The sequence below is a fragment of the Phoca vitulina genome, unplaced genomic scaffold (assembly GCF_004348235.1).
Source record: "Phoca vitulina isolate PV1807 unplaced genomic scaffold, GSC_HSeal_1.0 scaffold4, whole genome shotgun sequence".
In the NCBI taxonomy this organism is placed as follows: domain Eukaryota; kingdom Metazoa; phylum Chordata; class Mammalia; order Carnivora; family Phocidae; genus Phoca; species Phoca vitulina.
In genome coordinates, this window is record NW_022589707.1 from 38,477,433 (window position 1) to 38,505,117 (window position 27,685).

At 37.6% G+C, this 27,685-nt stretch overlaps 1 protein-coding gene across 1 annotated transcript in view; it reads right to left on the bottom strand.

The window, feature by feature from the left end:
• Positions 1-27,685, bottom strand: part of GARS1 (glycyl-tRNA synthetase 1) — a 47,895-nt gene that overhangs the window by 19,290 nt on the left and 920 nt on the right. The window contains exons 2-9 of the mRNA XM_032401847.1: positions 15,605-15,706; positions 14,779-14,881; positions 13,611-13,752; positions 12,093-12,181; positions 11,208-11,284; positions 6,999-7,144; positions 4,695-4,844; positions 525-687 (exon numbers count right to left, since the gene is read on the bottom strand). Of these exons, the coding sequence (XP_032257738.1) occupies positions 525-687; positions 4,695-4,844; positions 6,999-7,144; positions 11,208-11,284; positions 12,093-12,181; positions 13,611-13,752; positions 14,779-14,881; positions 15,605-15,706 (972 nt within the window). The remainder of the gene's footprint in view (positions 1-524; positions 688-4,694; positions 4,845-6,998; positions 7,145-11,207; positions 11,285-12,092; positions 12,182-13,610; positions 13,753-14,778; positions 14,882-15,604; positions 15,707-27,685) is intronic.

The window sequence follows — 27,685 nt, forward strand, 5'->3', positions numbered from 1 at the left end:
CTCCACTGGAATATGTTCAGGGGCAGGAAGTTCATTGTTCCCTGGGGAGATTCATTCCATTATCAGGCAGCAGCAACTATCAGAAAGTTTTCACTCACTCACTTCTCTAGACAAATGATTAGAGAAATACTATCCTATGCAAGACTTTATCCCAACTACTATGGGTAATACAGAAAAGATTAAAATCCAGAGGACTTGCTTTTTGTGAGTCAAAATGTCTCCCCAAAAGGAGTACATATTGATAAAAGTTGGATTGATAGGCCACAGTTCAAAGATCTTTTTTCCAAGTGCTCTGCTAAATATTTTATTCATGTTGGCCCCCTGGCCTACAAATGGGCATGTTCAGGTAATTTCCTCCCACTATAATAATAGTGTAGGATAAATACTGTATATAAAAACAAATACTATATAAAAAATAAAATGACTGCTAAAATAAATATTTTGTTATCCAGGACACAGAATTTGCTAAGTGCTGCAGACCCTAAATTGGAATAACCTAAATGAAATTACCTATGGAATCTTACCTGTTCAACAGCATCTCCTAGGCGCATTTTTCGAGCAGACTGTCCGCTGACCTGGGCTTTTGCTGAATATAAATAAAGGTGGAGGTCTGCCACATTCTGAAACTTGGGATGGTCCTTCTCACTGGGATCTACAAAGTGCTCAATTTCTGCCATTGTGAATTCTCTGGAAGCAAAAATATAAGGGATAAAAGTTACATGCTTTACTATAAAAAATAAACAAGGCCCTTATTTTCAACTTTACAATGATATAGGCCCTCATACTACAGGAATCTCTTATCACTAAACCAGAAAATTATTTCCTAAGGGAATGGCAAAAAAGAAAAAAAAAAGTTGGATTAAATTTGTTTGGGTGGCTATTTTTTTAAAACATATTAATGAAAACTTTACAACTCACTTGAATAGTATTTTAAATAAATAAATACAATCAAACTTTCCTCAAATATTAACTTTTTTTTTTTTTAAGATTTTATTTATTTATTTGACAGAGAGAGAGAGAGACACAGTAAGAGCAGGAGCACAAGCAGGGGGAGGGGGAGAGGGAGAAGCAGGCTTCCCACGGAGCAGGGAGCCCGATGCGGGGCTCTATCCCAGGACCCTGGGATCATGACCTGAGCCGAAGGCAGACGCTTAATGACTGAGCCCCCCAGGTGCCCTCAAATATTAACTTCTGTCCTATGACAAAAATTCTTTGCTTGCCAAAATTTTAGTCAGTCTCCTGAACCTCCTCCTAGGCCCATCTGTATACTTCTTTGTAAAATCCAGTTTTAGCAAGAACCCTGATTAAGTCAGTTTAACCAGAACCACTCTACCCTACCCCTTGCTATGTGATCACCTCTGATATCTTTTTGGGTTTGTCATCCTCCACTATCCCCCAGGTGGTGTTTGATCACTCTGGCCTGTCTCCAGCAACATCCCATCAGGTTGGTTTAGCCAGAATCCCCCTTGCCTTGTCCCTGATGGTCCCTTTAAGTAGTTTTCTAGCCACTGACCCCACTTCACCCCACGCCTTGGCTAGAAATTCTTTCTTGCCCATGCTATATGCAAAATTGAGCCCGGTTCCATACTGAGATCTCTTTTCCCCCCACTGCCTACTGCAATAGCCTTTTTTTTTTTTTAAGATTTTTTTTTTTTAATTTATTTGACAGAGAGAGACAAAGCGAGAGAGGGAACACAAGCAGGGGGAGTGGGAGAGGGAGAAGCAAGCTTCCCGCCCAGCAGGGAGCCCGATGTGGGGGCTCGATCCCAGGACCCTGGGACCATGACCTGAGCCGAAGGCAGACACTTAACAACTGAGCCACCCAGGCGCCCTCCTCTACTGCAATAGTCTTGAATAAAATCTGTTTCTACCACCTTAACTACTGTCCATCTGTTTTTCCTTCCATACTAGCCACAACAACAAAAGATTATTACTTTCAATGGAAAATAATTTTTAAAGAACAGATAGTTTTTAATATTAGGAAAACTTAAGCAAATGTCAGACACAAAAAAGAAATGAGATACTGAATAGTGACTTCCAAATAAAATGATTTTCCTTATAGCACTAGCAAGTCTTTATAAATATATACTAAATGAAGTTCCCGATACTTCCTTTTCCAAGAATGGGAAATTAAAAGTGAAGTGAAATTGTTCTTTAGCTTTTATAGTAGTTTGGTTTCTTCCTTTTTATTGCTCTGAACAAGTAAATGACTGATAATGGCACCATACAGCTGGCTTTTTTAGAGTAACAGCTTCTCGAATAAAGTGTTATTCAAGGCAGAGGACATAAGACATGAATTGAACAGGCCAGCATCAAGCTAACTGCATAATGATGAAATAAATAGGCATATAGTAATGCTTTCCCAAAGAGATCTCTCTGAATGGCAATTAAGTAGCTATTGGGGGAAAAGTGTTTTAAGTTAATTTTATGAGTCAAAATCAAATCTCTCTTCTTTAAACACACTCCCCCACACACATTTACTAGTGCACTTTCATGATTATCTCAGATTTTTTAAAAGCAATGAAAAATTGCTTAAATGAGACCTAAAAATACATGAAATGCATGGCAAAAGAGCTCTAATTTTTAAACTTTATTTTTTAATACTATTTCTTACTTGGTCCTAAGCACCTATATCTTGTCTTTCAACCACTATCAAATGTCTTCTGCGTGCACAGAAATAGGACAGAGACAAAGAAGCACAATGTCTGTCCTCACATATCTTATAGTGTGGCGGATAGCAAGAGAACATCTAAAATGCAAAGCATATCAAAATAAGGGCCCTGCCTAGAATCCCAAAATAATCTGCTGCCAAAGCCTTTCCATTTGTTCTGTCAAATAATCCCAGCTCATAGACAGGAGATGGAAATCAACTCTAACGGTGACCCTACCAGTGGTCTCCTGTCCTTGAGTTCACACACTGTACCTGAACCATGGAGAACTACATACATGTAGTCTAGAAGACAGAACCAGCCAATCAAAATAAAAATAAACTTTTAAAAATTACATATGAACAGTCTAATACTCCCAACCTAAATAAATCACAGCCATGCAAAGACTAATCACCTGGTAACTCTATAAATCACAACACTAAACAAATCCTAGCCCTATCCATGGAACAAAAACCATGGGGATACTGGCTCATGGAAGAATGAATAGACTTCTAGTCAGGATCTTAGCGATGCATAGAACAAAAACCAGCCAGAATCCAGACAGGACGCTTTAAGGTGGAAAATGACCAAAATAAAAAATATCCAGGGAAGCCCCACGGACCTTTTACCAGTTAACTCCTAAGATCACTCCTTAGTTCTGAGCGGCTTTTTCGACTTACCACTTTCTATTCCACAAGCCCCAGGTTTTGCCTTACTTCGTGGTCCTTTTATAACTTCCAAGAGCTACTCTATATTATATATATCCTCTCCAAAACACTGGCTTTAGACAAAGTCAGTCTTACCAGGCTTTCTCAGTATTTTGAAAGCATGCTTGAAGACACTACTGGAACAGATGGAAAGCCAAAAAACAAAAGGAAAAAGAGAGACAGAAAAACCCAGACACCAGGAAGTAAAACAGACTCAAGCCTGACAAGTTTTTCATTGTTATTATAGCTGGTTAAAGTTTCTGACCACCTCTTCTTTCCACACAAAGGCCCAAGGGAATCCCTCCCACCCCATTTCTCTAAGTTGTGCAAGCCCCTTCCTCTGTGCAGTCCCCCCTTTCTTGACCAGAAGGCTGAACCAATCACAGGCCTGAAGAAAGTTTGGTCAATACATAGGGGCATTTCCTCAGTGGGTGTCATGGAGACTAACAAGATTAGGCAGGTGCTTTGGGTGCTATGATGTAGAGTCAGTGGCTGGGATATGCTATGACTGAAGTCTGTAATTATAGTGAGTAAGAAAAGAGAGATGGGTGGGGTGGTGGGGCTGTGGAAAATCCTTCTAGAGTCTAAGATAGCTAAGTGTACCTACATATCTTATTTTTTATATGGCATTTATTTCACCAAGAGATGATATCTGTAAGAAAATACATAGAAATCACAAAAAACTCAAGTCAAAAGCAGCTAAATCACAGTAAGTTTCTAAAGAAAACTATAACTAAGTGCTAATATGACCTCCCACACATTCCTGGATATATCTGGCAAAGGGAGATTATTAGAATAGAGACAAGTGAGCAGAGTAAAGTAGACAGAAGCAAGCCTGCTAGCTGGCCTGTCATATAGGCGCCTCAAACGTCTGGAGGAATGTCAACTGGTTACAGAAACACCCCCGGCCCAACTCCAGCACTGCTGATTGCCCTGGACACCCAGCATGACACTCCCCTCCTGTCACCCTGGCCCACCTCACTCTACACTTACACATATCACCACTGCCAGAAAATGCCTTGGTTTAGACAATCAAGATCCTGCCATCCTCTAAACATATAACAAACAAGGGAGAAAGACCATTTTGGAGCAGGTGAGAAACGTGATCTATTCTTCACCTTCCTTCCTTCCTTCCTTTCCCTTCAAGTTCTCATTAGTTACTCACAACTACCTGATGTCCCAGAGATTACAAACATAAAGCATCATCTTTTGGAGGACAAAAATAAAAACATGGTCATGTAAGAATGAAACAGAATTGTCTCAACATAGCAAGCTTCCCTTTCCCATTCAAAGCCGAGATCATTCACAAATTTTACTGGAAGAATAATATGGGCAGTACCTGACTCTGATCAGTCCAGATCTAGGGGAGATCTCATTTCTGAAAGAATTTCCGATCTGGGCAGCAGCAAAAGGCAACTTTCCTTGGTTGAATTCCAAAAGTCTCTTGAAATTCAGGAAAATCCCCTGTGCGGTTTCTGGTCTCAAGTACCTATAAATTTAAATAAATCAGTCTGTTAGAAGGAAAGAAATTAAGTTTTCCAAAAATCTGAAAGATATAAATCCTAAAAGTCCGAAATATACTATTTTCACACAAAGCAGTACATATCGGCTCTAAAGCAAAGGAATAGGAGTAATAGACATTTTCCTTGGTACCAAACATTCTCAAGCAAGTGTTAGAGAACGTATCAAGCAACTGGTATGGCAATACTACTATTAGAAATGTCATTTTATTTCATCAGTCCAGTGAGTCAAATACCACCTCTCTCTTAATGTCCCTAAAACCTGATTAATCATTTAACAAGGAGGCAGACAACAATTCAGATCCTTCTGAAAATAAGACCCTGCCTAAGTATATGCCCATTAACTCACGTATTAGAGTGTAATTATGTGGCTACAAAGAAGCCAGTATGGGCTCACACTCAGCATTAGAGCTCACTCATCACAATCAACACACTAGGCCAGGCAAATTTCAAGGTTTTTCCTATCATTTTCTCCTTTGTGGTATTCTACATTTCCAGCCAGAAGCTTCTTCTCTTTTTCTCCATATTTTAAAGATACGGCCAAGCAAATACCCCATGATAGCCACTGTCCTCTTCTCAATTTTACAGAAAATATTCTTTGCAAAAACATCAACTAAGAAAGCTTTCCCAGCAGCCTACTTCAAAATAAATAGTTTATGAAGAAAACTTTAAAACAAAGAAAAAATAAAATACAATTGTACCCTCTTCTCACTCTAACACACCAACTCCTCATTCTGGTGGTCCTTTCCAGATTTCATCCAAAAGAAGTGTAACTACAGTTTTACATGCATTTTTTTAAAAAGCTATAAGACTTTTAAATTTCATTTTTTATTTATTTTTAAGTAGACTCTACGCCCAACGTGGGGCTTGAACTCATGACCCCAAGATCAAGAGTCGCGTGCTCCACTGACTGAGCCAGCCAGGTACTCCTATGTGCGTGATTTACATGTGTAAAATTATGTATTCTTTATTTTTCCATTTTCTAAATAATCATAATAATTTCTCATATTTGACAGTTGCAGAGTATTCTAAAATAATCTATTATAATTTAATCATCTCAAATTTTTCGATAAATAGGTTATTTCTACTTTTAATTTATATACTCTTGATAAATATAGCTTCCTTTCCTTTTGAATTATTTCCTCAGATAAATTCCCAGGAGTGGGATGACAGGTCAGAGGGTCTGGCCCATTCAATGACTCTCTGTATGTACTGCCAAAATGAAAGGCTTATCTTTGGCCTCTTTCCATAAAATATCCCAAGTCAACACAGTGTGTGACTAAAATAATTCCACTCATACATTCTGTCACAATTCATTTTTACTATTCTTTAGTTTCTACTTCAGGAGACATGATCTATCTAGCTTCATCTTACAAAAGCCTACCCTCAATTACCTTACAATGAGACCGTAAGAAAAATATCTGAAGTTATGAAGAATACTTTGGCTAAGTTTGTTAACATTGAGAAGGAATCTGTAAATACAAATTCTAGTTCTGGATCGTATTGTAACTGTTCAGCTTTCTTTACTATGAAAACCACATCTTTTAAGTAACAAGCTAAACCTATGTTGTTCAGTATGGTAGGCTAGTAGTCAAATGCCTAAATTTAAATTAATTAAAATTAAATATATTTTCAAGTTCAGTACCTCAGAAGCACTAACACCATTTCAAGTGCTCAGTAGCCACATGTGGTTAGTGGCTACCATATTGGACAACACAGATTACAGAACATTTATACCACTGCAGAAAGTTCTACTGGACAGTGTTGATCTAGACTAAATGGTTTCTAAGTCTCCTTCAGCAATAAGTTCAATGACTTTCAAAATCATTCTTCAACTACCTCTCCTGCCCTACACAGCTATCACCACAAGATATGATCATCAGACTTCTGTTTATTTTGTGGCAAAAAAAAATAATAATAATATACACTAAAAAAAAATACATTCAGAAAGAATTAGAAGGAATAAATTTAAGAATATGTCTGTTATTATTTCTCCTTAAAATATTTATCTGTACTTTCTACATATCATTTTTCAAAAATTTTCCTTCATGGCTGATCTGATGTTCACTTTTTATTACAACAACTTCAGTAACTTCATTACATAAAGAATAAGTGATACATACCCAGGCATGTTTCCTCCAGGCCCAATGAAGGTCTTGAACATTAAGTTAAAAGATACTGGAGGGGAGAGATCATTTCCAGTCATGGGGGATTTTACATTATAGTTCACAAAAAGATCCCCAAGTTCCTGCTGTCCATAGTTATCAAGCTAAAGGACAGGTAAAGAAAATAATTAATGTAAAAGACTGAGAAAAGAAACAGGGCATAAAAGTATTATATATATAAAACCCATCCATCATTAAAAATCACCCAAAATAAGAACATCAAAGTTACTCTAACCTTCAAAAACCCAAATTAAAATCATAACCAGTTCACTTTCCGTTTATCAATTTACCATTTACCATTCCAGAAAACTGGAGTATCTTTCTGGGACTGACCTAAAACTCATACATTCACCATTTCACAAGGAAACATAAAGAAAAATATCTCTGGTTCAACTATAATCGTTACTGATTGGCAAGAATCTGAAATCATATAAATAAGTTTTCTTTTTTTTTTAAGATTTTATTTGTCAGAGAGAGATACAGAGCACAAGCGGGGCGGGGGGAGCACAGAGGGAGAAGCAGACTCCCCAATGAGCAGGGAGCCCAATGCGGAACTCGATCCCAGGACCCTGAGATCATGACCTGAGCCAAAGACACTCAACCGACTGAGCCACCCAGGCGTCCCACAAATAAGTTTTTGAAGTTGCATTTTACTGCTCTGCATATTTAAGAGTCAGGTATACTTCCCTGTCTATTAATTAAATGTGCATAAAACTTTTCTTTCCCACTAGATATTAAGCTCTTGAAGGTAGAAACTGTTTCTTATTCATGTCTGCATGTTCCAGTGTATTGCACATTTTATACATTGATAACCAACATGAAACCCTCTAAAATGATGTATGACCTCCAACTTGAAAATTTCAAATGACTATGACAAACCATCTAATACTGAAGAATATTCAAAACTTAAAAAAAAAAACAAAACTCCTAATAGAAGCAAAATAATTACATAAATCAACTCTTGACCGTAAGAACCGAGGCTCTGGAGTCAGAAAAACCTGGGTAAACCAACCGCCCAATTCTACCACGTATGGCTTATGTGACTCAAGAGTAAGTTCTTATCTAACCTCTCTGGGCCTCAATTTGCTCATCTGTGAAATAAGGAAGCAGCATCTACTTCACTATGAAGGGCTACTATGAAGATTAACTCTGTAAAGTACTTAGCACAGGGCTTGGCACACAGCATACACTACACCACTTACTAAGTGTCTTGCCAAAATATCTGACTGGGCCTCTAGGTTGGATTACCAAATTATAATATAGAAACAGAGGAACATGTGAAATATCACCAAAATAATGCAATCAGCCAAATCCAGATAGTAGAAAGCACTAAGAAACAAATGTCTCAACTTTAATGAAAATACAAGGAAAATTAGAGATAAAGACCCTAAAGATTGAAAGAGACTTAAGAAATGTATCAACCACTCACAAAGTATGGACTTTATCTGGATCCCAATTCAAACAAAAAAAAACTGGTGAACATTTAAGACAATGTAATAAAATGATGTTTTAGATGTACTTCAAAATAATTCTGGAGAAGAAGGCAGGAAAGCAGGGAATGGATTCAACAAAATTTGGTAACATTGTAGCAGGTTCATGGGTACATAAGTATTTATTATACTATTTTCTATTTGCATATGTTTTGAATTCTTCATAACAAAAAATTTAAAAATGACTTAAAAACTGGTACATGCAGAGGTGGGTCAGCAAAAATGGACAAAGAAACACAGTTCTGAGCTGCTGAATCCACAACAGGAATAAAGCTCTGCCTACCACAGAGGGTGAATCAGTGCCTTTTAAAGAAACTATCATGCTAAAATAAAGCTGAAAAGGAGTCACAAGCACTAACAGGTAGAGAAAATGCTATTATTTGCTCAAGCAAACAGATGGGCCTTTGGCCATGAATCCACCAGGGCCATTTCTGAGTATTAGACCACACAGTCCCCAACTTTTCACTGAAAGTTACACTGACAGTTTGTATGTAGATCTGATATGGCAAATCAAAAAAACAGACTGCTCTCTGGGGTGCCCGGGTGGTTCAGTTGGTTAAGCATCCAACTCTTGATTTCGGCTCAGGTCATGATCTTAGGGTCGTGAGACAGAACCTTGTTTTGGGCTCCTGCATTGGGCTCCACGTGGGGAGTGGAGCCTGCTTAAGATTCTCTTTCTCCCTCTCCCTCTGCCCCTCCCCTCACAAGCACGTGCACCCATCTTCTCTAAAAAAAAAAAAACCAAAAACAGGGGCACCTGGGTGGCTCAGTTGGTTAAGCGACTGCCTTCGGCTCAGGTCATGATCCTGGAGTCCCGGGATCGAGTCCCACATCGGGCTCCCTGCTCAACGGGGAGCCTGCTTCTCCCTCTGACCCTCCCCCCCTCTCATGTGCTCTCTCTCATTCTCTCTCTCAAATAAATAAACAAAATCTTTAAAAAAAAACAAAAAACAAAAAACAAAAAAACAGACTGCTCTTCTAAGACCATGGATATGAGACAGAAAGTCAGGGTTCAAACTATAAATGACTTAATGAATCAACTAATTACTTCCTGCTCTGACAATTGACTCGGAAATGAATGAAACTGTTAAGATCAAAGACACATACTTACAAAAAGCTTAGTAAGTCTAACATTTTAAATGGGAAACAGTAACTAAGGGTAATTAGAAGTGCTTTTCATTTTTTCTTTCTAATAAAGGTCATGCCTTTGGGAAAGAAAGGAAATGAGAAATGAATTTTTGGCTATAACAGTGTCAAAATCCAAGAATTGATTTATTAAATCATGAGCAACAATACTAAAGCAAAGAGCTTCAAGCAAAGGATAAAATATACCTCACAAGGACTAAAATAAACTCGCAGATGAGTCAACAGCCAAATTAAGATTTTCTTTCAATTTAAATGAGGAAGGAGAAAATTTCTCAGCTACCGTTAGAAAGCAAGATACCACAGGGAAAAATCAGCGTATTTTTAGAAAACAAGGCAACAGTGGAAAAGTATCCAGTAAATTCTCATGAGAAAATGAAAAGAGACAGGGATTCCTACATTCAGCCTCACATATTTATATGCCAATATAAAGAAAATATCTATAGGTGGCGCCTGGGTAGCTCAGTCGTTAAGCGTCTGCCTTCGGCTCAGGTCATGATCCCGGAGTCCTGGGATCGAGCCCCACATCGGGCTCCCTGCTCGGCGGGAAGCCTGCTTCTCCCTCTCCCACTCCCCCTGCTTGTGTTCTCTCTCTCGCTGTGTATCTCTCTCTGTCAAATAAATAAACAAAATCTTTAAAAAAAAAAAAAAAGAAAAGAAAAAAAAGAAAATATCTATAAATACAGCACTGGTAGAAACCAGTGTGTATGTATGTACATATGTATATGTACATATGTACATATGTACAGTGTGAATGTATGTGTGTATGTACATTTTTTGCCCAAGGAAGTAAATAAAATTTAAGAGGTGAGCCTTGGTGGACCTCATGATCAAATATGGGGTAGGAGAAATGTATTTTGCTTAAATGGATACATAAGGTGAGAAATCAGCAACATACATACATGGACATGTGCATATTCCTGGGGGAAAGAGGTACAGTTTTCGTAATATTTTTAAAGTGATCTGTGACCCAAAAAAGGGGTAAGAACTACTTCTGATATAGAAGGTATTCCTGCACTTGGTAAAAGTCAGAACAGATTATCTCTATGGTTTCTTTTAAGTCTTCCCTAAACTTTGCCAACTTAAATAGAAATTGTAAAACTTTTAGTCTATAAGAAAAGCAGGGGCCTGCTCATCAGGTTCTAAGAGTAATAGCACATAGTCAGGGATAGTGCAACCAGAAGCAGATCAAGTGGCTGATGAGACAGTGTTCATAAGGATATCTGCCCCAAAATCTCCACATCAAGACCGAACACTATTCATCATTAGTCACTCCTCTGGTTTTTGTTATTAAATCCAGAAAACTGGTTTCCAAAGAGATAGAACAAATTTCATGCCTATTTACACTGAATTGCTAGTTTGGGTTAAAATAAAGCCACAAAAGGTAGAGAGAGAAGAAAATAAAAATTCAAAGAGAGACAGAAGATAAACTCTACTTCCTTACAATTGTGGCCTGGGTCAGCACAATGTGGAATTCAACAGTCACCAAACACTGTAAGAAAGACAGCTGTGATAACATCTCTGAAGTACTCACCTGAGCCAAGACACTTTCCATCTCTGATTTCTTCTCAGCAGAACACTTCTTATCAGACATCAATTTCTGTAAATGAGCTATAAGAACAGTGTTGGTACATGTCAATTTCAATCAAGGGGTAAAAGGACAATGCATTTTGAGTTTCAGTGCTGGAGAGGTAAAAAAAAAAAATGAATCCAAGGATAATGTTTTCACTTTATATAAATCCCATGGTTGATTTTACAGGGAGAATCATGATACTGTCTTGATTCCTTTGCTGACTCAGAATTTCTAATTATCATATATAACTTCTTTTTGTTAAATAAGGGACTCAAGTTGTACAGGCATACCTCGGAGATATTGTGGGTTTGGTTCCAAACCACCACAATATAGCAAATATTGCAATAAAGCAAGTCAAATAAATTTTCTGGTTTCCCAGTTCACATAAAAATTGTTTGCCTCATATTGTACTCTGTTAAATATGCAACAGCATTATATCTAAAAAAGTATACCTTAATTAAAATATATTTTATTGCTGAAAAATGCTAACCATCACCTGAGCTGCCAGCGAGTCCTAATTACTGATCACTAAAACAAATAATAATGAAAAAGTTTGAAATATTGCAAGAATTATCAAAATGTGAGAGAGACAAAGTGAGTAAAAGCATTGGAAGAACAGCACTGACGGACTTGCTTGGCCCCGGGTTGCCAGTATCCACACAGCACGGTAAGGTAGAGTGCAATAAATGAGGTCAGCCCGTATGGTTAAGATCTGAGCACTTTACTCTTTGTATGTTATGCCCCCAAAAAATTTTAATAGAAAAAATATGAGAAAAGCTTAATCTAAACCCTCTGTTTTGATCAATTTTACTTGGAAGAATACTTATCCAAGATGAAAAACCATACCTTTTAATAGATGGTCAGCACGAAAACACTCTCCATTTTTTACATCTTTCACCATGAAGTCAGCAAATTTGTCTACGTGGCCAGAGGTCCTAAGTTAACAAATGCCAAGCCAATTTGTCATTTTCATACGAATTAATACATAAACTTTACGTTCTAAGATAATTCCCCTTCTATATGTAGTATATCACGCTTATATCTGTGTATCTGAAAGATGGAAGCTCCCATATATATAATGATGTATCCATGGTAGATAATGTAGGCTACAGAAAATTCTTCCTCAAATCTATCTCCACCCTTTCCTCCAAGCTCTTCCATCCCACAGGAAACAGACATCAACTAGATTATACTCTTTTACAAGTTGTCATAAAGTATGTGCTACCTTGCAGAATCAATTAATCCATGCCTATCTCATTATTAACGACTTATGCAAAGGCCAAAACCAGGGGGAATTTGACTAGGCAAGAATTCATAACTCAGTATAGATCCTGAATCTTAAGAAAAGAGTTTTCTGTCACCAAAAACTGTATGGACACTGGTATTATCTCTTACGCATTCCTATTAGTGGAGCAAGTAGCTAAAGAATAGGTTGTCTTGATCTTTTAGATCCCACATCAGGAATTCATCTTGTTTTTATTGGCTGAAATTATTGAGAGAGCCCAAAGGATGCAAACAGTGAAAATTAGCTCTTTACCAGGCAACATTAAATGAAGTGATGAGATACAAAATGTAAAGGATTCTTCTTTCTATATTCTAGCAATCCTGCCCTGTTTTCAACAATGTTAGTAGGAATAAAATAAATTTCTGCACTAACACTTCAACACAAATAGTAGTTATTTGATTTTAAATGTATACACACCTTTGCCCAGAACTTCTAAAAACTTAGAATAAGGAAATAATCATATATATACAAAATCCATCTATCAGGATGTTCAGTGGACTCAAAAATCAGGAGCAATTTATTTTTTTTAAAGATTTACTTATTAGAGAGAGAGTGCGCATGCACGGCGGTGGCGGGGGGGGGGGGGGGGGTAGTGAATCCTCACGCAGACTCCCTGCTAAGCATAGAGCCCGACTCAGGGCTCCATCCCAGGACCCTGAGATCAAGACCTGAGCCGAAACCAAGAGTCAGCTGCTTAACCAACTAAGCCACCCAGGTGCCCCAGGAACAATTTAAATGCCTATGATACGGCACTAGCTAAATAAATTATGGTATACCCACAAGAGAGTACTATGCTGTCATTAAAAATGCTTTAGAAGAATATTTAATGACAGAAGTAAATGTTCACCTACATTACATGAAGAAAAGCAGTGTGCTGCTAACACAGATGTATGTACAGGACTTACGGAGAAAGAAGACAGGATAAACACAACGATTTTGACATGGCTGTCTATGGACATTAGGTGTATATTTTGTCTTTCTTTTCCACATTTTTACAATGAATATGAGTTTTTGTAATCAGGAGAAGTTACTTAAATATGCATATTAATGAATTTCAGCCCCCAAAGTAGAAATCTTACTTTAAAACTGGCTCAGGGGTGAGCATGGTACAATCAATCTCCAGGATCTGTTCCTCTTGGATAAAGTGCTGCCTCCAGGTCTGAATAATATTATTCTTCAAAGCACATCCAACTGGCCCAAAATCATACAGACCACTAACACCTATAAAATATGAACAAGGAAAATCCGTACTTTACCTTGTCACTCCGAGCAAATTAAAGCAAGGAGATGTACGAAACTGTAAGACTTCACATATTCCCTAAAGAGGTATTAAAGTCAACAATTCAAACCCCTCAATACTGAAGGGGTTATTTCCAGCTAGCTAACAGAAGTAAAATTAAAAAGCTCTTACTCCATTTACTACTTCTATATTAAGAATCCCAAGTAGGATTAGCAAAAAACTAAAAGCAAAAGATGTTCCTCCATATATGAGAAACAATGAAAAACAGATTACACTTTTCTGCCATAGATCTACTTGTTGCATCAGCTGATAACAATGATGAATTTTAGCACCCAATTCTCTAATTTATTCTTGGATATACAAGCCACTATATTTAATCTTGAGTATATGAGCCACTATATTTAAACCTCAAGTTAAACATTTAGAGATCTGCTTAGCCAAATTCAAATCAAGTTTCAGGGACAAAGTACTAAAAGTCTTAATACTGTTGGAATGATCTCCACCCACTATGAAAAATACCACTGTACATTTAATCAGTGAATTATATTTGCCTACATACCTTCACAAAGCATTCAGAAAGATGTAGAGATTTACCTACATACCTATGAAGAATGTTTTCTCCTGGCAGTTGCCATAAAGAATAACCTAGGGACCCTGGCTTCTCACTGCCCTTGTGTGAAGGTGCACGATACAGTTGGCCAGTGTTACAATAGCCCTCAACTGCTCCAAAGAAGAGTCTGATAGGTACATGGACATATTAAGTGCTTCATACCTGGGCCCCTAACAATTCCCTACATCCAAATGGGAAAAAAGCAGTCTTCGAGAATAAGTAGGATGGAAAGGAATAAACAGATTTTACATCAAATGGCCAATATTAAACAAACAAAAGCAAAATGTTCTCTGTTTTATGTGACCTGATACAGTTATCGATTGAAAAGCCATGTTTTTGATTTAACAACAACAGTAAAGTGACCAACAACATAATTGCGCTATCATTAATCCCCTACCTCCATAAATAGCAAAAGCTTGATCGTAGAAAAACCTCCTCTTCAGGGTATCTTCCATTTTTGCTCTGTCTACAATGTCATCTTTGGGTTGTAATGCTAGCTCCTGTAATGGATTTTCAAATAGAAAACATGTGATTAGGGGTGAGAGGAAATATGAATTTATATATGTGAGTTTGGTTTATTCCTCAGCAAAATTCAATACAAAATTTATCAGACAAGATTTTGATGCCTTTAAAAAATAGAAACCTTAGGGTTTTTTCCCCCCTTTCAGTTACAAAAAAAGATCCCTTTAACTTAATTATTTAGGAAGATTAAGGTTACTTAGATGCAGATACTGATAAGCAATATCTGAATTTTTAGTGGATCACTGTAGTGAGACAGTGACTTAGAACTCCAAACTATTTCAGTTTGGTGATGGGACATTTACTGTTTGAAAGATTTGGGAGCAGGTATCAGATGGATACACCTTTTCCTTAAAAGAAAAAAAAGTTTAACACAAAACCATTATTTCCAGGGATAGAAGAATTTATAAAGAAGAGCAAGCACAAAAAAAAAAAAAAAAAAAAGCACAATGCCTTCCAGGGAAATTTGCGGAGTGTATTAAATCTAGGATTTAGGGGAGGGGTGGGTCAGAAGTCAGGGAGACTTCGGTGACATTTTGAGATGGAGTGTGAAAGCATGAGAAGTCTGCCAGGTAGCAGATAAGAAGGCATGCTGGATAAATAGAGATAAGGCAAATGATACTGTTCAGAAACTTTTCTAGGTCTTTCCCACCCAAAGACATTAAATAAAGATGACATTCCTCTTTTAGGATCCCAAGACTCACCTTTGCTTCCAGAACCCTCTTCCGGGCTTTGAGCTCAGCTACAGCTTTGTCTACATCTACTTGGGGTGCTTTATCTTCTTTCAGTTTTCGAACAAGATCTCCCTAGCCAACAAAGAGAGTTTATATTCAGGATTGGTTTCAGAAGTCAAGAAAAGTTATGAATGTGTTTTTAAGCATGGCTTTAAAAAGTATCTGTGTAAGAATGAGGCCATTCAAATGTTTATTATGTGAGATGTCATTATAAATAACTGAAGGTCTTTGCCCTCAGTATTTATAATCCAGCAAAATACACAAACAAGTATACAAATAACTATGTTCTAAGGGTGATTAGTACTATGTGCTTTTTTTTCCTTTTGGGAGAGGAGACAGGTGGAAAAGGAGAGGAAGGCATTGATAAACACTGTGACAAAACTTGGAAACAATCAAGATGTCCTTCAGTAGGTGAATGGATAAACTGTGGTACATCTAGACAATGGAATATTATTCAGCACTGAAAAATAAATGAGCTATCAAACCATGAAAAGACATGGAGGAATCTTAAATGCATATTGCTAAATTAAAGAAGCCAATCTGAAAAGGCTAATTCTAAGCTATATGATACTCTGTAAAAGGAAAAGCTATCATATTATGTAAAAGGCAAAGAGTAAAAGGATTAGTGGTTTGCAAGAGTTAGGGGTGAGGGAAGCATGACTAGGCAGGCACAGAGGATTTTTAGGGCAAACTATTTTTAGTAACAAACTATTCTGTATGATACTATATTTGGTGGTTACACAGCATTATATTTTTGTCAAAACTCAGAGAATGTAAAACACCAAGAGTGGATCCTAATGTATGTAAACTATGGACTTGGAGTGAAATGACATATCAAGTTCATCAATTGTAACAAACTGTAACAATTTGTAACAAATTCTGGTGCAAGAAGCTGATAGTGTGGGAGGCAGTATATATGTGGGATCAGGGAGTATATGGGAAATCTCTGTGTTCAGTTTTGTTGTGAACCTAAATTTGCTCTAAAAAATAAAAGTCTTTATACATAAAAAAAGCAACATGAGGAATCTGGTGATTGAACTGTTGTTATTTTGATTATATCAATGTCAATATTGTGGTTGTGATATTGTACTAGTTTTGTAAGATGTTACCACTGGGGGAAAGTGAGTTAGGGACACAAGTGATTTCTCTGTATTAGTTATTACTACAAGCCAATCTACAATTATCTCAAAATAAAAAGTTTAATTTTAAAAAGTAAAAACAAAAAACTGTGAAAGAACAAGGTTAGTACTGAGAACACAAAGAGCCAATAAATATACCACCCTCCCCTTGAATCTCTCTCCTACTTACAAAAACGACCGCCCTGGTTTTCCACCTACTCTGACCATTTCTTCTTAGTCACAACTAACTCATATTCCTCTGCCCTTTTCTTAATTGTTACAATTTTTCCTTGATAATTTCTCTAGAATACCTTATTCACTTCCAACAACCTACCACCTGTACACTGATTCCCACACTTACAGTAATGTGGTGGAGTAAGTAATCTGAAAAAGCAAACAAACAAAACATTACCTATTAGGTCTAAGAAACTTCAAGCTGAGAAATTAAAGTTGTCAAATTGATAGAGCCTTTGGGTTCCCAACAGAAGTAACTGCTCTCTAGAGGAGTAGACCTTCCGCATAAGCCTTTTAGGATTTTCACAGATCGAGGTCACCAAAATAATAAGCATTCAACTCAAAATTTAAAAACCCATTGAGGAAACAAGCCACCATAGGTGAGACTCCGTGGAAATGACAAATAACAGAATTAGAGCCTCCAAAGTATTAGAATGATCAAATATACTTTTTTAAATGCTTAAGACATTAAAAAGGAAAGGAAAAGAAGAGAAGTCAAAAACATGAGCAAAGAACTAGAGACTATCAAAAACAATCAGGAAACCTGACAACCACACAGGTTCCGGTCCAAGAAGATGACAGAGGAGTGGGGGAGGGGCAAAATGGGTGAAGGGGAGTGGGAGATAAAGGCTTCTAGTTATGGAATGAAGTCACAGGAATAAAAGAGACAGCATAGGGAATATGGTCAGTGGTATTGTAATAGCACTGTATGGTGACAAATGGGAGCTACACTGGTGGTGAGCACAGCATAACATATAAACCTATCAAATCACTATGTTGTACACCTATGTAACATTGTGTGTCAGCCATGCTTCAATATATATAAATAAATAAATAAGGGGGAAAAGAACCACATAGATCATCTAGAAATGAATCACTGAAATTAAAAACCCACTGGACAGGTTAAACAGCAGATCAAAGTTGAAGAGAGAATTAGTGACTTACAGCACAGACCTGAAGAAATTATCCACGCATAATCCATGGAATGGAGCAGAGAGACAAAGATGTAAAAATATAAACAGGGTAATAAGACACAGAAAAAAGAGAGCCTGACATTCATCCAACCAGAATTCTCAAAGAAAATAAAGAAAATCCATAAGATTTTGAAAAGATAATGACTGAATTTTTCTATAATTGCTCAAAGACATGAATTATCAGATTTAGGAAGCACCATGAAATCCAAACAACATACAAAACAAAAACCTACATCTAGAAAAGTCTATAAACTTATGAGAGAGATTAGAGACTGGGTTTTAATTCCTGTTCAGCTAATTGTGAAACTTTGAACAAGCTGACACCTCTTTAAGCTTGTTTCCTCAACTGTACAATCAGGATAACAATACCTCACTGAATTGTTATAGAGTAAATAAGGGATGCCTGGGTGGCTCAGTCGTTAAGCACCTGCCTTCAGCTCAAGTCATGATCCCAGGGTCCTGGGATTGAGCTCCGCATCGGGCTCCCTACTCGGCGGGGAACCTGCTTCTCCCTCTCCCACTCCTCCTGCTTGTGTTCCCTCTCTCACTATGTCTCTGTCAAATAAAATCTTTAAAAAAAAAAAAGAGTAAATGAAACAATTTAAGCAGAATATTTTCAATAGTACCTAACAAACAGTAGACACACAAAAAATTATAGTTACCATGCTATAAAACACCCCAACTTAGTTGTGGCTGAGTTATTTTTCAAATACTTCAAACCCAACTTGTTTATAACAGAATTATTTTTCTCTGCCCTAAACTTGTTCCTTCTCCTATGTATTGCTTTCTATTTGTTAACAACAAAAACACTACCATTTCCCGAATAAGAAACATCAAGTTATCATTCTTTACCGCCAAAATCTGGTCAATTTCAAATTTCAATCTACTGTCTCCCTTTCACACCCCGTAGACTAGATTGCTAAAACAGATTACCAATTTGGTTCTCATCCAAAGTGTCTACACTAAGATACGTTCACCCCAAACTATCCTAATGCATGTCATTTCTCTCCAACCTTCGTAAATCTTTTCACAAGCACATAGCATTCCTAATTTGGTGACTGTTCCTACCCCCATGCTTTCAATAATGTTTATCCTCAGGGCACCTGGGTGGCTCAGTCAGTTAAGCATCTGACTGTTGCTTTCGGCTAGGTCATGATCTCAGGCTCATGAGATAGAGCCCCATGTGAGGCTGCCCGCAGAGCGTGGAGCCTGCTTAAGATTCTCTCTCCCCCTCTGCCTCCACCCCTCCCCAACTGCATGCTCTTTCTCTCTAAAAAAAAATTAATAATAATATTACTAATAATGTTTATCCTCTTATCCAAAAGCACTTCCCTTCACTTAATGAAATTCACTTCGTGAATATCCCAACCTTACAATAGCTTCCCTTAACGATGTTTCAACTAAAGGCTGAGTTTTCTCCCATATCCCTTGATCCTCAGAGGCTGGAAATGGAATAGATGTCCTCCTTATTCCCCAAAGCACTTTCAAACTGATTCTTCTTTGCTACTTCTAAAACCCAAGTTCCTTTGAAGGACCTGTCATTACCCTTTCCCCTTGTTGCTGACATTTTCTTAAGCTCCCACTTCCCCTCACTAACAGTTTTCCTCTCTGCGATTCACTCTACTTTAGATTGTCCTGGTCAGGAGGTGACAAAGATGTTTATAATTATCTAACCTGGAACCTAACTCTGCTTACATGTAATGAGAAGTATTCTCCCAGTTTTTACACTGAGTTTTCCAGGAATGCACCCAGGAAAATGTAATTTAAAGGAAGACTATATACTGTTTTTGTTCACAATTTTACAGAGCGTTGGTATTATTTGAAACAAACAAAAAATAACATGGGACCAACAGCAATGTTGTCTGGTATCTGAGCAACCAACAGGATATACGTTTATCCATGTGTATCCATTGCAACTACACTCAGTGTAAATCTATGTATAGGTAGGAGCATCTACTTACTTCCATATAACTTCCAGTGGATTCATACCCAACAATTTACATATTGAAATGCACATTACTTTATCATAAATTACTTTATTTCTTTGTATTACATTTAAAACATTATGTGTACACATATTTTTCTTTAATTAGATCTTGTAGATATTTTGTATGAATTTCATTAGTGGATTCCAAAATATCTGGTGTAAAACGGGACACTAGGTCTGAAAGTTCAGAGCCACTGAATTAGTTATTCCTCTTATTCTTTATCATATGCAAATAAGTCTGGTCTATTATCACACTAGCAGTTTTTATTCTATTATCCTGACCTCTCTAGCTAAAGAAACATCTTCAGTCATCTTCTAACTTTATTTTGGCTTCTTCATTACACTTAGAGTAACTGAAGTCACCCAATCAATGCAGTGGCTTATTTATTTACATGCATTTTATTTGTCCCTGTCAGAATAAAGTAGGCTCTTTAAAAATGGGAATTCTGGCATGTCAATTCTGGCGCTCAAATACTTATTGACTGATACCACAACCTAAATCTAGCAAAGTACAAAGCACTTAGTATTCAGGTAAATATCTACTGACTTATTCTTTACTCAGTGCTTCTTTTCCTTTTCTCTACCTATCAGAACACCTATCTCATAAATGTTCACTAACAGGGCTTTTTCATGAGGATAAGAATTCTGTGAAAGCCTTTGTTTTGAAAAGAGGTAGGCAAATGGTAGTTCTTTTTGAATGTCTGAGAGAAGTAAGCAAGTAGTTCTTTCGGATATCTAACCACTCTGTGTCAAGGATTAGCACTCCCACATACTTCATCTACCTTTTCTTTTGAAGCTTCTCAGAGAATACTAGCAAGCAAGGCCACAGTAAAGCCAGGAAGAATTTGGGGCGCCTGGGTGGCTCAGTTGGTTAAGCGACTGCCTTCGGCTCAGGTCATGATCCTGGAGTCCCTGGATCGAGTCCCGCATCGGGCTCCCTGCTCGGCAGGGGGTCTGCTTCTCCCTCTGACCCTAACCCCTCTCATGCTCTCTGTCTCTCATTCTCTCTCTCTCAAATAAATAAATAAAATCTTTAAAAAAAAAAAAAAAAAAGCCAGGAAGAATTTAAAATAAATTCCCCTGAAACACTTTTTTTTTGTTTTTTAAGATTCAGGTACAGAACACATACATCAAGGTACAGAACACATACATCAAATGCAACTATTAAAAAGAAGCAGTGTGGGGCACCCGGGTGTCTCAGTCAATTAAGCATCTGCCTTTGGCTCAGGTCATGGTCCCGGGGTTCTGGGATCAAACCCTGGGTCGGGCTCCTTGCTCAGCAGGGCCTGCTTCTCCCTCTCCCTCTGCCGGCTGCTCCCCCAGCTTGTGCTCTCTCTCTCTCTGACAAATAAATAAAGAAAATCTTTAAAAATAAATAGATAGAAACCGTGTGAGAGTAAGGATTCCTACACTGAGTTAATCATCTGTAAAATGCAGTGAAGAAAGGAAATAATCATGTTTATTCTGAATAATAGAATAATTAAACCATGATTTATAATGATCCAATCCTGAAAACAAAAGAATTGGAGGTAATCTAAACATGGAATGAAGGTACTTAAACAGTCCTAATATCTAATTATTTTTCTTCCTTCTTTCTTCACTGCTCAACTATATTTGGGGTTGTGCTTGCATGTATGTGTGTGTGCGCTGAATAAAACTGACATGAAATATCATCAATATCTCTAAATTATCCTTAAGAAGCTTAGTCCCTGGGGTGCCTGGGTGGCTCAGTCGTTAGGCGCCTGCCTTCGGCTCAGGTCATGATCCCAGGGTCCTGGGATCGAGTCCCACATCGGGCTCCCTGCTCCACGGGAAGCCTGCTTCTCCCTCTCCCACTCCCCCTGCTTGTGTTCCCTCTCTCGCTGTATCTCTCTCTGTCAAATAAATAAATAAAATCTTTAAAAAAAAAAAAGAAGAAGAAGAAGAAGAAGCTTAGTCCCTGGATAAATTCCTACCATAAAGACATATATTAGAACTAAGAGCCTGTGATTATAAAGCAGAGTAGCTATTAGATGAGAAATCATTCCAAGGGATCTTCTTCATGGATCCTTCATATATATCATGGTGCATATTCAGCCGGCCAAGAAAAACCAACAAGAAAACATTTCCTCACCTAGCTTTACATACACATAGGTAGAAGAATCCTGTTATGATTGAGTTCATCTCAGATTCCCCAATGTTTTATAATTATTGACGAAAACTTCATAAACTTTTCATTTGCCCTTTGTGGATTAAGCAAGAGCTTTAATGGGTACTCTTAGTCCAGAAAATCAAAGCAGAGAAAAATCCAAGGCTCTTCACCCTAAGTCTTCTTACTACTACCAAGATATGAGTTTCATCTGTGTCTTCCCAATCACAGCAAAAGAAAATTTGAAATACTGAAACACAAGTAATATTATTCACACATCTATTCCTACCATTAGCATTTCACATGGTAAATCATTACAAAAGACCTCCCAAGAAACCACTAAAAATGCTTTTCTAGCACCCCATCTCACCAAATTCAGAAGACATCAATCCTCTCCTAAAGGTGCAAAATGTTTTCAAACTGGCAATCACAAGAAAATGTGAGCTCCATGCCAGCAATGGTTTGGTAAAACTAGTACCCCCAGTAAGCCACAATCATCTCAGAACAATATCTAACATTTTAGCAAGAGCTTAGTATATGCACAGTGGGCAGCATTCTCAGCACTTCACATGAACTATCTCATTTTAATGTTTATAACTCCATTCCCATATTACAGATGAAGAAGTTTGGCTACAGAAAGGTTAAATAATTTGCTGAACATCACCAGCTAGTAGACAGTGGAGTCAGATCCAAACTCTGGAAATATAACTTCAGAGCCTACACTTTTTTTTTTAAAGATTTATTTATTTATTTGAGAGAGAGACAGAGAAAGCTGGGGGGAGGGGAGGGGCAGACAGAGAGGGAGGGAGAGAATCTCAAGCAGACTCCCCACTGAGCGCAGAGCCTGACACAGAGCTGGATCCCTGGACCCTGAGATCATGACCTGAACCGAAATCAAGAGTTGGACGTTTAACCGACTGAGCCACCCAGGCACCCTACAGCCTACACTTTTATTACTAGATGCATCAACACAAAAATATGCCAGGGTATAAAGAAAGCCCATTTAGCAATTCTGCAAAACCTCTCCGGTTTTGACAATTATTAAATTTTACTACAGGTTTAAAAAAAAAAGTCTTTCTTGGTTATTTTTTTCCATACTAATTACTTTGTTAGAGCATCAAGTTATATCCACCTAAATCATTTCAGTGACCTCTTAATTCCAAGCAATGATACTGAAAATACAAAACCAAATCTCTACACCACTTCCTCCATAAACCTCCAGATCAAGTGAAGTCATCTCAACAGATCCTGTTTGCACTGAGACCTTGAGATAGAATCTCACCTCATGTTTAGACAAAGCTGGGGCTGGGGGGCGGGGGAGCATTCTTGACAGGAGAGTATGATCAACACAATTAAATGCTGAAGATAGGTAAAATGATGATTATTGAAAAGTACCCTTTAGGGTCCCAGGAAAGGGCAGTAGTAGAGGCCAAGGGCAGAGGGCAGTGGATAAAGTAATGAAATGAGAAATAAGAAAGTGGAGACAATGAGAGGATAAGAGAAAACACTGAGCTGTAAAGGGTAAAACAGGCTGGGGAAATGGGAGCTTCTGGGGGCTACATTCCAAACAAGAGCCCAAATCTGTCTTCACATAAATCAGACACTTCCATCCCCCCAAAACATCAGTTCTACAACTTCTTGGCCTTAGAACCTCTTTATACTGTTAAGAATTACTGAGAATCCCAAAAAGTTTTTGTTATTGTGGGTTATTTCTACCAATTTTTACTATATTGGAAATTAAAATGCAAATTTTAAAATATTAATTCATTTAAATAACAATAAAAGCTCAATATGTGCCAATGTGCATAAAAATAACATTTCTGTGAAAATAATTGTATTTTCCAAAACAAAACAAAAAGTAGTGAGAAAAGGTTTTATAATTTTGCAAATCCCTTAATTTCTAGCTTAATAGAAGACAGCTAGATTTGCATATCTGCCTCTCTTGCAATATAGCATTTTAATGGTGAAGTATACAAAGAATACCACAAGTTAGAAAAGGGAGAATTTTAAAAGCTTTTTCAAATAATTGTGGATATTCTTCTTTTAGACTATACCCAAATTCTGACAAGTGGTAGTTTCTTAAAGGTTATTTCATAAAAGTTAATAGCAATGTGGAATTGGAAACTATACCAATGAACTTTTTATACCGTTACATTAAATCTATTAATGTATTTTAGACTCTGAATAAATCTTTTACCAATATTTGATTCCATAACATAAGGCATTGTCATACGGAAAATATTGAGTTATGTAAATCTTCTAGATACTGACCCACTTATTACACTATATCAAAAAAAGTACATTTGTTAATATCACTACTCATCCCATCAGAAAAGTCTGTAAATACTGTGAAGCTGTCTAGTTCATGCAGCAGATAATGTTTCCAAAACTCTAAAATTAACCAAAAACCTGATTTTATTATTGGCTATAAATACTATCAGTTGTTTTCTTGAAATGACAGGCGCTCTTCACTCATATTTCAGAAAATGAATGCCCAGTAGCCAAAATTGAATTTTACAAGTAGTGTTCCATGAAAATAAGCAGACAGTTCAGCTTGCAACTCAAACAATCATACAGATGTTTTTCCTGAGACAATCATCATATTTCCATATGCTTTACGCGTATTTCCCATCTTGTCACACAGAACACTAAAAAGGTGTACAAGGGTCTGGATTTAATAAAATTAATAATTTTTGCTGCTCCATCAAGGACACGCTAAAGCAAAACTTTTTTTTTTTTAACTGTTAGGATATGACAGAGTATGATGTGGTGTCCTCGTGTGTTTAGTTCTAAGGGCAGGCAGTTTTAGCCACCATGATTTTTATATCTTCTGTGCAAATAACACAGTAAAAAGTGAAAATAACATCTCAATTTCATTATGAAAATGGCTTTGACTTTGAAGACCTCCAAGGGTTTGAAGACCAGAGAACCACTGCCCTACAGCAACTGTTCCCAAACAAGACACTCCAAGGCAGAGGTTTCTCCAACACATGGTAAAAGGAAAAAAAAGACACCGTATTAGATCTTTTTTCCAAACCTAAACCTATTAAATATAAAAAAGCTGAATAAAAATTAAATTTTTATTTTTATTTTTTTTTAAAGATTTTATTTATTTATTTGAGAGAGAGAATGAGAGAGAGAGCACAAGAGGGGGAGGGTCAGAGGGAGAAGCAGACTCCCTGCTAAGCAGGGAGCCCGATGTGGGACTCGATCCCAGGACTCCAGGATCATGACCCGAGCCGAAGGCAGTCGCTTAACCAACTGAGCCACCCAGGCACCCTAAAAATTAATTTTTTAAAAAATTAAAAATAAAATAATAAAAGACAGCTTTTTAAAAAAAATTGGGGCACCTGGCTGGCTCAGGTGGTAGAGCATGCAACTCTTAATCTAAGAGTTGTACGTTCAAGCCCCCACCTTGGGTGTAGAGATTACTTAAAAATAAAATCTTGGGGCACCTCGTTGGCTCAGTCGGTTAAGTGTCTGCCTTCGGCTCAGGTCATGATCCCAGAGTCCTGGGAATCTTTGCTCAGCAGGGAGCCTGCTTCTCCCTCCCTGCCTGCAGCTCCCTCTGCTTGGGCTCTCTCTGTCAAATGGATAAATAAAATCTTTAAAATAAATAAATCTTAAAAAAAAAAAAAAAGGACTGCTCTTTCTTTCGAGTTATAATCTGCTTTTTTGTATTAAAATATCCTTTCTTTTATAAAATAAAAGAGGAAAGTAGATGGTATTGTGAGGATTATACTAGTTTTTGACTTACTCTTATTTGGCAAAATGAAGGCTGGCCACACTGTGCTTTTTCCCAACTTTTTTTTTTTAAATAACATTTTTTTTATTATATTTTTTTAAAGATTTATTTATTTTAGAGCGAGAGTGAAAGCACAAGCAGGGGAGGGGCAGAGGGACAGGAAGAGAATCTTAAGCAGACTCCCCAGTGAGCATGGAGCTTGACACAGGGCTTGATTCCACAATCCTGAGATCATGACCCTGAGCAGAAACCGACTGAGCCACCCAGATGCCCCAGTTCCCAACTTTTTAAAAAAACTCAATTGCCCTGGGGTGCAATTGAGGGTCCTGAGTTTGAGCCCTAAGCTGGGGGTGGAGATTACTTAAAAATTAAATAAATAAATAAATAAATAAATACCTCAAGTGCCCCAGTGTGCCCTTGATCAAACAACTAATGTGTTTTCTAGATGCTCTGAAGCCCTCCTACAAGTTCCATAACTAGTTTTCCAGGAAATAACTAAGAATATGCCACGGGGAAAATTCATTTCAGTCCATCAACAAGCCAAACCTTTAAAAGCAACAGCATCCACGTAGTCAAGCAGATTAGCATATTTATATAAAACACATGCCACCAACAAGACCAGTTGTTAAGCGCCTTAAAAATCCCACTCCAAGAATGTCTTCAATTGCACAAACTTCATAATGGAAATATGTCAAATGGATAGATGTGACGATGTGTCTCATTTCCTCATAAGCAAAAAAAGAGCTTTAACCAGATGATCTTTAAATTCCCTTCCAGCTGACACTGGAATCTGTGATTCAAGGTTCCAGGTAGCTAACTGATAAATGTGGTCCTGGAGAAATAGAAAAAGAACTAGAACTTGTATCTTCAGAAAAAAAAATCTTAAAAGTACCAAAAACAAAACAAAACAAAAAACCCAAGCCAACATAAACAATACACTAAATAGTAATCACATCAGAAGGCTGTTCCAGGATCAAAGTTTACTTCAGTTAACTAGTTCCACAGTCTTACTACACATGGATAATCTGCACTGCAGTTTCAGGCTAACGTGGCAGAGGGAGGGGTTTGGGTGCGTGTTTTTCCAAATTAGATGTATTCTCCCTCCTCAAGTAAAGGATATGGGGAAAAAAATTGAGAGTTACAGAAAGGACAAGGAACCACACCTAATTTTCTTTGGGTAGGGTGGGTGGAGGGAGACAGAGTAATACCAACAAATACCAATAATAAGTAAGAAAAAATTAAGCCTATAGTGAAATTTCAAAACAAAACACTACTGAATCAGGCTCAAACTGGAGAGAAGTAGACATTACAAAGTGGCAGCATTTGCTTAATTTTTGGCAACTCTGCCCCAATGAATTATTTCTGAGGCAGGGTTCCACCCTCCTGTAGCTAAGGCAAGTTATTGCATCAGGCACCGGTGCCGAAGAAGCCCATTTGGTGTTTACTACTAGGTCACAGACACCCGGGTCCTATTCCAAGCTTTTGGCTTTGCCTGACTGGATGTGAGAATCCACTTGAGCTAATCATTTTCCTTGTCCTCTCTAAATTCTAATGTTCATGCAGTGCCCTAGGTAAAGGAGGCCTGTATTAAATCACCAAGCCCTCCAGCCCATGAAACTTCCCTCCCTACCCCAAAATCAAATTTCAAAATGTTCCATACAGAGGATGGCTGACTTCACCCAGTAACTCAGGAACATTTCCAGTTTCCCAGGTTTACGATGGGAAAGCTCACTCACTCCAAATAGTCTTTTGGGAACCCAAAGAAGATGACAGGAGTGAGCGAAGGACGGTGAGCGAAGGACGACTGAGCGAAGGACAATGAACTCACATAGTGATTAGAAAAAGAAGTTCAAACACCCTCTCAC